At 46.7% G+C, this 12,636-nt stretch overlaps 1 protein-coding gene across 4 annotated transcripts in view; it reads right to left on the reverse strand.

The window, feature by feature from the left end:
- MIER3 (MIER family member 3) overlaps positions 1-12,636 on the reverse strand; it is a 465,034-nt gene that overhangs the window by 253,179 nt on the left and 199,219 nt on the right. For all 4 annotated transcript variants that reach the window (XM_069627312.1, XM_069627309.1, XM_069627311.1 and 1 more), the window contains exon 9: positions 2,795-2,946. In XM_069627312.1, coding sequence (XP_069483413.1) covers positions 2,795-2,946 — 152 coding nt within the window. The remainder of the gene's footprint in view (positions 1-2,794; positions 2,947-12,636) is intronic.

The raw sequence follows: 12,636 nt of genomic DNA on the forward strand, positions 1-12,636 counted from the left end.
GTTAATGTCCCAGGTGTTCAATGAGGCGTATGAATTAGGCTACCTCCCGGACACCATGAGAGAAGCAACCATCATCCCACTACTAAAGCCCAACAAGGATGCCACAGACTGTGGGTCATACAGGCCCTTGTCCCTATTAAATGTGGACAGCAAGATTCTGACAGCAATATTGGCCATGAGGTTGCGCAGTGCCATCCCGATCCTGATCCACCAGGACCAGACAGGGTACGTGCCGGGCAGAACCATCACGGAAAACCTGCGCAAACTACATCATGTCATTTACAGTACCGAGGGTAGACGAGAGAAATGCGCAGTAGCGTCTCTGGACGCCTTAAAGGCATTCAACTCGGTTCGCTGGAGGTGGCTCCTAGCTACCTTGTCTAAAATGGGGATGGGGCCTAGCTTTATTAAATGGGTTACACTCATTTACACTAACCCAGAGGCCAGAGTGCGCACCAACAAAACTTATTCGGACAAATGGAGGTTATCCCGAGGTACTAGACAAGGTTGCCCCCCTTTCCCCCATGCTATACATCCTCGCCGTCGAACCCATAGCAGCATACCTCAGACAGGAATATGGAGACGTAGGCATCGAGATAGACGGTGTATCCCATTTGCTCTCTATGTACGCAGACAATATGCTCCTCTGAGGAACCCTGAACACACACTGCCCTACATTCTAGAGACCCTGGAGGGGTTTCACAGAGTCACTGGCATCCACATCAACCGTAGCAAATCCTGCTTGTTCCCCCTGGCGGCCTTGAGCGAGCTTGCAGCCGACGAGCTCCCTACACTAGAATTGAAATGGGAACCCACCTCCTTTAAATACCTGGGCATTGTGATTCACAGAGACCCTAAAACGGAACACACCCTTAATACAGTCAGGGCAAAGGAAGGCCTAGCGAAATCAATGAACTTTTGGGGCAGGCTGCCGCTTTTGGTGGCTGGCAGGGTGGGGCTGCTCAAGATGGTAGCATTACCTAGGCTTCTTTACCATCTTACCAACGTGCCATAAAACATCCCACATCAATTCTTTAACGACCTACATAAGCTCTGCAGAAAATTCCTGTGGCAGGAAGGAAGGCACAGAGTGGCCCTGGGCACGATGCAAAGACCTTATGACAAGGGAGGCCTGAGGGTCCCCAACTTTGAACTTTACTATTTGGCCGGACAGCTAAAATATGTGATCCAGTGGATGGCGGATGGCGCTTCTACAGACACCCACCTGCTACAGCCAAGCATCGCCCAATCGCTACTGAGAGACCTGCTGTGGGTCGAACCATGCCAAAAACACCAATACCCATACTTAGTCCAACTTGGAACTCAGATTTGGAAGAGAGCCAGTAAATCTATGAGCCTCAAAGACCCATACTCCCCACAGATCCCGATAGCTGCACTCATGGTAGACAGACCAGGGAGTCGGAAAACAATAAGACACATGGGAGCTGTGCGGCGTTGCCACCCTGGGGGACCTAGTGGATGACCAGGGCATCCTGACATTTGCTGAACTGCAGGAAATCTCTGGATTACACACGGGTCAATTCCTTCTGCACAATGCTGTAGCGAAGAGGGTTGCTGCCCGCTGGCCATCTGTAGAAAACTTGGACACAGGACATGAAAGGATCGAGAGCCTGCTGGCGGCGGCGGAAGGGGGCCACGAGACCTCCAGGGTTTACGAAACGTTGCTAGACAGTACTACCCAGCACAGCCTCAAGTGCAAGGCAAAGTGGGAAATGGAACTTGGACAGCAATTTGAAGAAGCTGAGTGGGAATCCATTACAAGATACCACAAAAAGGTATCTAGAAACGCCAGATTTCAGCTTATACAGTTTTACATAAAAACAGAGCATACCTCACCCCGGCTATCATTTCCAGATTCAACGAAGCCAACAGCAGGGGATGCCCCAAGTGTAACGAACCCCACGCAGATATGACCCACATGTTCTGGGGGTGCCCCGCAATACAAACCTTCTGGACACTAATCAAAACCAAAGTGGCTGAGGCGGACGTCACCCTGGAGGTGCATACGCCCACAGCATGCATTCTGGGAAGATACCCCAGGAACCGGAAGAACAAACCACTGAACAAGCTAAAAGACCTAATGTACATTCTTGCAAAGCGACGCATCGCCATGTGTTGGAAACGCCCCCAGGCCCCGTGTTTAGTAACATGGTGGGAAGACCTCCGGAGATGGACACAGGCCGAAACAGGGGCCTGGGAGAAAGCCCAAAGCGAGCAAAGACTGGACACCTCTGCCGACCTACTCCAATGGGTGGAGCTCACGGTGACGCTATTCAGCCCCAAGACGGTGGACTCGTCGAGTGAAAGTACGATCACTGTAGAATAAAGCGGAAAGGACCTTGCGGTGCAGAGCGAAATGGTCTTGCAAGTTGGGAGGGGGAGGGGGGGGGAGTGTTCAAAAGGGGTTGTATGCGGCCAATTCATGGCCCTGCTGTTGGTATGTTTGACTTAAATGTAATAAACAAATATAAAAAAAAAAGGAATGAGAGTCCTTGGCCCTTAAGTGGGAGTCACTCCCAGTGAGGTGCCACTTGTCCAGACCCCTAAGGAAGGGTCCTGAGGAGCAGGTTCATCTCCTAGCCTCAAAGGGGGTAGCTGCCTCTTGGGGAGAAGGGACACATATCCTTGGTTCGTCACAGCACCTTTAAGCATACTAATTAACAGAATGTTCTAAACACCATTATCCTAAAGCCATACATTTGAAAACAGTACATGAAGTCCCACTGCAGGAACTGCCACAATGTAGACAAGAAAACAAGAACAACCACCTTACTTGTTCATTATCTTTTGTGTGTATTCCATCAGACACCCTCTGCATCAACTTCTCACGAGGAACTGGCAAGGACGTCTCCAAAAGAAATTCTCTAACTTTACTCTCCGGAAGTACATCAGGACACCACAGCAACTGATCTTTGCCCTCCTCCACTGTTGAGGAAAAAATGACTCATCAAATGAGGGTAATGGGGATGAGAGGGTTATGATGTAAAAACAGAAATAAATCATTATTTTCTTGTTCTCCATAATGGACTAATAGGAAACTGCTCATACCTCCCTCTTAAATGACCAACAGGCTAATCTAATTCAAACTAAGCAAAGGTGGTCTCAAACAGTATGACAACTAGGGGAATCTAAGCGTTTAAATACAAGTTAGACACATCTGCCATGCTCTACCTAGAACTAGTAGCAGCACCACCATGGCCTTTTAGGATAAGCTGTGACCTATTCATTTATGTGAAATATGGGGGAGGTTGCTATATAAAAGTGAAAAAGGCCCGTAACTTTTAAAATGCCTGAACAAAATACTGACCCATCACAGGAAGTGGAGAAAGCGACCCAAAATTTTGCAAAACTTAACTGTTGGTACCGGTTTCCAATCACATGCTGTTCATATTCTGCCATCTAGTGGTGGGTCCAAATTACTACCAATTTTGTGTTGTTGGCAAGAGCATTCCGGTCATACTATCACAACCCTGCCCTACATGTGTCCGTATTCGCAATGCCCCTCAATGCCTACACGCTTCGACTGTTCTGTGTACTTGGAAAGCTGTGGGGCCAAATGAGGAGACTGATCTGAGTTCTATGTTACACTTGTGTGTACCCAACCCTGGAGAGATTGGGTGTGCTCATGCGATTCTAAACAGGAACCACCAATATTGTAAGGAACGTTTTCTTATTGCAATGTTTCTACCATTGAAATGAATGGAATGCTCAACATTAGGGGAGTCCACTTAAGGCAAGACTACAAAACTATCCCTTGGCATACAGGTCCAACTCTTAGTTTAAGTCTGTACTGCCCAAAGGATCTTGGCAGAATGGCAGAGCAGACAGGCTCATTTTAGGAAGAGGAAGTGAGCTTTAGGCAAGTACACTGAACCAGTAAGTACGATAGTTCAAAGAAACTTGCATTGTAAATGTTATATTTAAAAAAAAAAAAAAAATGTATGTATTCGTATTTACACACGGAAAGTACATTAATACTTATTTCGCTAAAGCAACACAGGAATTAATAGCAATACTTTTTAGAAGTGATTGATTCAATAGTAGTGGCTCACGGTTCTATTTGTTACAGAGAAAGACACTGACAGCACTACTGTTTTTTCGGTACCACCGTGCACTCATGATTTACAAAAATACAGCAATTGTATTCCTTTTAGTAAAACCACACCAAATAAACTCAGTAGGAAGGAAAAGGAACAAGATACAAGGAACAAGTTAGTTACCTGTAACTGTTCTCCAGCATGGGTCTGGCATGGATTCACATGGTCATGAATATTCCCCATCGCCAAGCTGGGAATCCTCGGTTAAAGAAAACCCAGTTACAGTTTCTTAACCGTCTTTCTCCTCTAAACTATCCACTGAACTCTGGGAAAAACTGTACCCAGGCCTTCTTCCCCAAGCCACTCCTCTGGCAGCCATCTTCAGATTTGGTAGCACATACAGTGGAATGACCAAGAAGAGCTGCAGTGTGGCAGGAGGGAGGGTTCGTCTTGGGGAGAAATCTCAATTCCGTGTTAATTCCCTTCTACCTTAGAGAACCCCAGCTCTTTTGCTGGACTTCAGGATGAAAATAAAATGAAAAGTCCTGAAGAGAGTGAGCCCGTCTTCCTCCCTTTCTCATGTATTTTGTTCTGATTTTTATACACAGTTTCTTTTTGGTTGTGGAGCCTGACAAACTCCATAGGCATCACCTTTTGTATTGTGACACACAGCACCTTCAGTGCAGTGCCACAGAGAAGTCCTTTGTATTTCTCTTAAAATGTAAACACCTTGTTAAGCAAGATTGTATGCAGTACCCTGTTGGAGACTGGCCTTGCACCAGCCTTGTCCTCTTGGCAATAGCAAACCTTGGTATGGAAACAATTACTTACCTGTAAACTGTTCTCCAGCATGGGTCTGGCATGGCTTCACATGCTCATGAAATATTCCCCGTCAGGCTGGGAATCCTCAGTAAAAGAAAAAACAGTTTCAGTTTCTAAACTGTCTTTCTCCTATAAGCCAATCACTGAGCTCTGGGTCATACTGCCCTGAGCCAATGACTGCCCTCTGCCTAAGCCCCTCCTCTGGCAGCCATCTTTAGATGTGGTAACCCGCAAAGTGGCAGTAGGATCAAGAGAAGAGCCGCAGAGGGGCAGGTAGGAAGGTTTGCATGTGAAACCATGCCAGACCCATGTTGGAGAACAGTTACTCGTGCAAGGGGTCTGGCATGGATTCACATGCTCATGAATAACATACATAGCAGTACACACATGCACAACCACAGGTCACCAGAAGCAATCTCTTACCTCCTCACCAGACTCACCTTCAAGCAAACAGGTTGCGCAGCACTGCTTGGCCGACTCTGGACTATTTGGAATCCCTTTCGACAGTAGAATCTCGTGAAGGTGTGCATCAACCTCCACGTAGCAACCTTGCAGATGTCCAGCAGGGGCATACCAAACAGGAATGCTGTAGTAATAGTGATCGCTCGGGTCGAATGGGCTCAAACAGCCAGGCAACGGTCGGTTTGCCAACCGGTGATAGCGAGTGATCCAGCCAGAGAGCCACCTGGAAATGAAGCCTTGGACAGGGCCTTCCCATGGTTCACAGGACCAAAGTTCACAAAAAGCTGGAGAAGTCTTCCGGAAACTCTTCGTGCAGGCCACATAAAACTTCAGCGCTCTAGACACATTCAGCGAGTGCAAAGTCCTTTCAGCCGGTGACGAAGGCATCAGAAAAAACACAGGGAACCCCAAGGGCTCGTTCAGATAATGATTTGTTATTTTAATTATGAAAGTCCGACAGCACCTTGGGCATGAAGGAGGGGTGCATCCGCAGCACCACCCTAGTCTCGTGGAAAGTTAAGTTCGGTGGTTTACAGGATAGGGCCTGGATCTCACCCCCTCGTCGTGCAGAGGTGATGGCCACGAGAAAAGCTGTCTTCCACGACAGAAACTTGAGTGGGACAGAATGCATAGGCTCGAACGGGGTTCCCATGAGCCTAGTAAGTACGCCGGGGCCTTCACCGGTGGGAACGAGCAGAAAAGTCCATTGATGAATTCCTGGACTAACCGGTATGACCACAAGGAGGGTCGTCCTGGGGATCTGGTGTAGCAGGAGATAGCTGCCAAATGAACCTTTGAGGAATGAGCCAGTCCTGATTTAGCCAATGACAGCAAATATGGAAGCAACTGAGGGGCCGTGACCCTCAGAGGGTCCATGTTCTGGGAACGGCACCAAATTGCCAACCTCGTCCATCCGAGTCCATAGGATTTCAAGGTAAATGACGTCCTGGCCTTGACTAGAACCTCCCTGCAGTCCGCTGGAAGATCGTAGTTAGGCAGAATTGCATGAAGTACCCTCTATGATCACTACACACAATTAGGACTACAGGTGTTAGCCAAACCAACCTTTGGTATAAGTCAGTACCACACCGCTTTTAGCAGCGAGCTGAGAGGCCAGGCTTATCTCAAGAGTGAATGTGAGCCGCACAAGTCAATACACAGAGGACTTTCAATCACAGTGGTTGAAGTAGACATTTCTACTCAAGGTGTCTTGGTAAAACCTATTAATTTATTACGCAATCATTTAGAAAACATTTCACTAGAAGGAGGCAACTTATTTTATACCAATACACTTCAATACAAAACTAAGATTTTTTAGACCGTTTGAGCTCCCCTGAAATAGGAGCCAAATGGCAGTTCAGTTACTTAGAAGTGAGCAAAAAGGCATAAGGTAAGTAGAATAGATCTCATATACATGTTAGACAGTGCAAATAGTTTCAGTTCACCAGACGAGTGCAATTCAAGTCAATGGCCTAGTGACCTGGATAGGAAAGAAGTTCTGGTATCAAATGGTAAAGTCTTTGCAAAAGTTCTCAGAAGCAGTTTAGCCAAAAAAGAATCATTTGTTGGGTCCCAAGCTGATTAGGCCTGCAAGTTGGGAAAGTTTCACAAACTTTCACCGGAAGAGTGGCGTTCTCTCCATCGGGTTGGCACAGTACCTTAGTATGAAGAAACAAATGCAAGAGGGAGGACGTCGGGGGAACTCCTGCACAGGATCGTCGGAAAACACAAACAAAATGGAGTCACTTCAGTTTGAGTAGCTGTTCTTCAAGCACACAAGCTGGTGTCCTCCCCCCCCCCCCCCCCTGGTTAATCCTAACCAGCTTCGAGAATGGTATCTAGGTGCCTTACGAGTTGATTGGTCCCACCAACTCAAAAAGGAAGAAGCCGTCCTTGAAGGGGCTTCTCCGTCGAGATGAACTTGGCAATTCAGACCTGCAGCAGGGCTTCACCAGGCAAACCAACAGACCAGGAGTTGCAGCAGCTGTCCTGTTCCAGCTCTTCTTCGGTTCTTTCGTTCCAGTGGTCGACTCCGCGTTCCAGTCCAAGAGACTCGCCTTTTAAACAGTTTTCTCCCTTTCATTCCAGCCTAGCGGTCACTCAGCCAGCAGGGTGGCTGTCCTTGGCAGACGGTCAGCCAATCACACCAGAGTGAATTTGGGTCTCCTAGGAGACTAAGCACCGGGAGTTAGGGGAACCTCCCTCAGTTCCTGCCCACCCCAGACACTGACACCAGAGGTGGTCTTCAGTCTTGAAGCCCGCCAAAGGCATACGAACAAAGGGATCAAACCTGGTTTGGCGTGCAGAGAAACACTAGAAGGACCTTTCCAAAAATAAACGGGGAAAAATACCACGAAAAAAGACTGGACCGTTTTAAACCAATGGGCTTAAGGCACCATCTTGAAAAACATGGCTCTTGTGATTTTTAGCTACCGGTGTTCGCGGTCGGGAAAAATCATGGTAGTTCTTAGTAAAACCACTGCCACCAGCCTTTTCAATAGGAAAGGGTAGGATTTGACTGCTACACGAGTATTTAGACACATGGGATACTATGCAACCCCTCCAGCACTCCATTGTAAGATGTGTGTGCTGGGTCTAGGAATTTGGAAAGACTAGTAAAGTCAATTTCACTTTACATTCTCTGGGAAACAGTAGTTTATCCCAGAGAAAGTATTTAAACCTTTGTGAAGTCTAAAAGACATCTCTGTCACTGCACTGAGGGTGCTGTGTAACATGAAGATGCCTATGGAGTTATGGAAAAAAAACCACATAAAAATACATGAGTGGGGAAATAAAAAGGCTCTCACTTTCCAGGTAAGAAACATCAAGTCCTCAAAATCAAACAAAGTTGCTGGGGATCTAAGGTGGAGAGAATTAGCACATTTTTGCAAATTCGCCCCAACACTTGCAACCCCCGAATTCTAATACTGCAGGACCCAGGCCTTCAGGTTCAGAGATACTTGGTCGTAATGTAGAATTGCACCTCCTTCCCTGGCGAGAAGATTTGCGACCACTGGCAGCTTGACTGGAGGACACCCCGACATGCCGAGGAGGTCCGGGTACGAGATCTGCGTCGGCCATGCTAGTGTGACAAGGATCATCCTGCACTGGCACCGTCTGAGTTGACGGATGAATCAAAGAAGCAATGGCAACGGAGGGAATGCATACAGACAATGGCCGTCCCAGGGGAAGGGGAATGCGTGCCTTCATGCTCCCCGGCTGGGAAAACCTGCTGGCGAACCTCCGGCACTTGGCGTTCGTCGCATAGCAAACGGATCGATCTGGGGATTGCCCCATCTGTCTAACAGGTAATCCATTTGGTACTGTTGAAGCTCACACTCGTGGCAAGAGCGTAGCTCCCTGCTGAGTGAGTTGGCGACTTCTTTACTGCCAGGTGGAATGGAATGAGGAAAATCCCCTGGGCGATGGCCTACTGCCACAAGACCTGCACCTTTCTGTAGAGCACCGGGGATCTGGTGCCTCCCCCTCCTCCCCCCTCCCCTGCTTCCGGATGCAAAATAATGTGGTGGTATTTGTCCATGAAGACCCCCACCACTGTGCCCTTAAGAAACGGTAGAAACGACTTGAGGGCCAAAACAGTGCCCATAGCTCCAGTACGTTTATGTGCAGCATCTGCTCTTCTGGAAGCCACAGGCCTCTTGCGTGGAGACGTCCGGTGTAGGCTCCCCAGCCTCCCAGAGACGCATATGCCAGGACTGTCTCCTGGTACGAGGGGCTCTGTAAATCCGTGCCCCAACGTTGAGGAAGTTTTCAAATAAGAACTCCTGCAGCGTATGAAATTTCCAGTGAACATAAAAGACACATCAGAGGTAGAAGGTATTTGACATACATTGATATCTATTTAGTGTAATAAAATAAACTGAAGATACACATTAGCTTTAGGAATAACTACATTGTTGAATATCTTTTGTTAAAATCACAGTTTTGAAAAGAAAGAAGATGTACATAGAAGAGAAGTTTGTACAGAGCATTTCAAGTAGCAACAGCATTCACTTTGAAGCAGCCTAAGAGCAAATCTAGCTTAGGCAACAGGTAACTAGAAAAATATTAAAGCGATAGAGAGAGTAAGAAAAGAAGTTTATAGTATTTACTTAAGGTTGTATTTTCCTTTTAGGAACTCCACTGATTTAAAAGCCATCCGGAGAAGACGGTCTGAAGTACCTGCAGTGGGAGTTCTTGTCTTTTGTTATTTTATCCATTCCCCTTTCCCCTCGGGTTTGCCTGGCCAATAGTTAAATAGAATAAAGATTGTTGAGCAGGCAGACTTAGGGGGTTTGGTGGGCCAGCTTCACTCCTGCAGGATCCTACTGCTTCAGTACCTTTGACAGTTGCCTCCAGCTTGCACGGGTGATCCGACTTCCACATGGATGACGATCCGGAGCGTTGACTCGATACCGATGCAGCCGAAGATTTAGGACACTCCCTTGCTGCTGAGGAGCCCGCCGCAACAGCGCACCCAGTGGCAGTGGACTCGCTGTGCTTGGCCTTTTGTTGGATAACCCGCGGGCGGGGTGCCCTCAAAAAGGTCTTCGAAGTCTGCTCAGCTTTCCCAAATCCGGGAGAGGCATGCTCCTGGGACCCAGCCCACCCAGTGCAGAGGCCTTGGTCTGCAGCCACTCATTTAGCCACTTACGCCGATCCTTCAACGTGCATGTCGAGAGTTCAAAGCAAAATGCGCAATCTTCCTCCTTGTGCGTCGGGTACAGGCAGTAAATACACTGGGAATGTTTGTCGTCCATGAAAACATTACACAAGACGCAGTTGGTGCAAAGCTTGAAAAGAGGGAATCATCCTCCTCCAGCATGATCCACGCGGCGTAGGCCTGACAAATCTTCTGGAAGCCTACACGAAGAAACTCGATTAAATCCGCCGTGGAGGGGCGCTGCAGAATCTGAAAAAACGGGTCCCCGTTAATCGGAAGGATGTCCAATGGAACACAAGGCTCAATTGACCGAAAAATAGAGTAAAACTCTTACAAAAAGCTAAATACCCAGCAAAAGCTTGAGAGCTAAGCACCAGTACTCCCAACACTGGAACGTGCAGTAAAATTCTGAAGATGGCTACCAGAGGAAGGGCTTAGGTAGAGGGCAGTCATTGGCTGGGGGAAGTATGACCCAGAGCCCAGTGATTGGTTGTTAGGAGAAAGAAAGTTCAGAAATAAAGCAAACTGATTTTTTCTTTACCGAGGATTCCCAGCCTGACGAGGGGGAATATTCACAAGCATGTGAATCCAAGCCAGACCCCATGCTGGAGAAACACAAAAATCCATGAGTATGAGAAAAAGGGCTCACTCTCTCGAGGTTTAGAAATTAAAAGTCCTGAAGTCCAGCAAAAGAGCTGGGGGGTCTCCAAGGTAGAAGGGAGTTAGCACATTTCTGAGAATTCTCCACAAAACTGTTACTGCTGGGAAAGGCTTACCTAGGTGTCATTGGAGGGTTCAATTGTCCCCACATTATAAGAAACTGTTCTAACCTTCCCATTCTTCCTCAACCCTTGCTTCCTGAAACTCAATCTGAAAAGTAAATTGGTGTGTGTTAGGACAGTTTTTCTGAAGTCCAACTAAGGGCTTAGTAAAACCATTCAACCGAGGCAGTACAAGACTCCACTCTTAGTATAAGGCTGTACCACCCGAGTACATGGTAGCGCAGACAGAGCAGCCAGGCTTATCTTTGGAGAGAGGGCTGTAGAATCAGTAAAAATGAAATTGTAATACAAATGGCCCAAAGAAACACTGAAACACTATGTATGTAAAAATAATTTATTTAAATACAAGTAGGCCCAGATAAATCTAGGGGGTAAGTACTAACACAGCATATGGAATCACAATATAACACCACCACTATACCTGAAGGCACACAAGTATAGACCTTATTTGAAATACTTTCTAGGAAAGTCAAAACCTTTTCATAAACATTAAGTATAGGTCACACCTATTCTTTGGGAGTAATAACCCATGGTTACTTTCACAATTGCATTCAGTTATGCAAAGACAGTAGATCCTTCCAGTTGTACATTGACTCAGTTCAAATCACAATCAGTCAACTGGACAATATACTTTTTGGTGAATAGTGGAACACTTATTATAGGTGCAGTAAAAACCTATAACTACTTTTGTGATAAGTTATACAAGGTGAGTAAAACCTAAGGATGTAATATTCAATTACAGGTGTTTTTGAGATTAGTGAAACACAGATCGAGATAAGTAGCAACTCTTTTGGATGGCACACAGCTAAAACAAGTTAAGTAAATCCCACATACTTTAACCTCACAATGAAGGGGAAAGTAAAACCCAATGTTCCTCTTTACTGGGTGACTCAGTTATTCTAGGTAGGCAACAACTTAATACAGACTTATTCTGGACAGGCTAGCAGCAAGTCAGGGGAAGCAAGACCCAGTTGGGTGACACGCATACAATTATCCTGAAGCAATAATCTGGTGAAACTAACACTTTTGGGAAGAGGCACAACCTAATCACAGGAGAGTAATATCCCTTCACATCTACTTTCTATTAGAATGGCAAAACAGTTTCTAAGGAAGAAAAGAGGTTAACCATACTCCAAGGTAATTAAGAACTTTTGTAACTGTTTACAGTTACAAGCCAACTCGTTACAAGTAAGTAACTTTTAAACACTTCTTTTCTAGGCAAAAGTTTCAATGCCTTAAAAATATTTCCCTTGTTCTCGGAGCAGAGTGTTCTCAGTGGCAGAAGGTGGGGGTGGGGGAGAAGGGGCGGGGGGGGGGGTTGGTCACTAGGACCAGTGACCAATAGGCAGTGTCAGACTAGGTTCTTTAGTAGCAAAAGTCAGAGTTCCTTAGGAAAACTGGGCAAACAGGTGAGTACAATAGAGCGTCTGGGGGCTTCGCAGAAGACACCCTAGCAGGATTCTAGCAGTGGGACTAGGTGCACTGGATGAGATGCCTCCCCATCACTGAAGACAACCACCAGCTACACAGAAATCCTAACGGGCTTAAGGTGAGTACATACCCAAGCCAACACAGTACCTCAGCATTGAGGATTATGCAGAAGGACGACTTCAGGGTCTGCAGCCAAATACCCGGTCTGTGGAATCCTTGTTGTGGTGACTGAAAACAAGACCTCAGAAGGAACTTTGCAGCAGGGATCGATGAAAAAAGCTCGAGGCAAGGTTTCCCTCGCGGCTGAATACGGTTCTGCAGATTTGGCGCCTTTTCAAGGAGCACAGAAGACAGAAAATGACGGTTCAATTCTCGTTGTTACAAAGGTCCAGCACTCTGTTGAGCAGACTGTTTGGAC

Source organism: Ambystoma mexicanum, chromosome 6p (assembly GCF_040938575.1).
Source record: "Ambystoma mexicanum isolate Mex_15411 chromosome 6p, UKY_AmexF1_1, whole genome shotgun sequence".
Lineage (NCBI taxonomy): Eukaryota > Metazoa > Chordata > Amphibia > Caudata > Ambystomatidae > Ambystoma > Ambystoma mexicanum.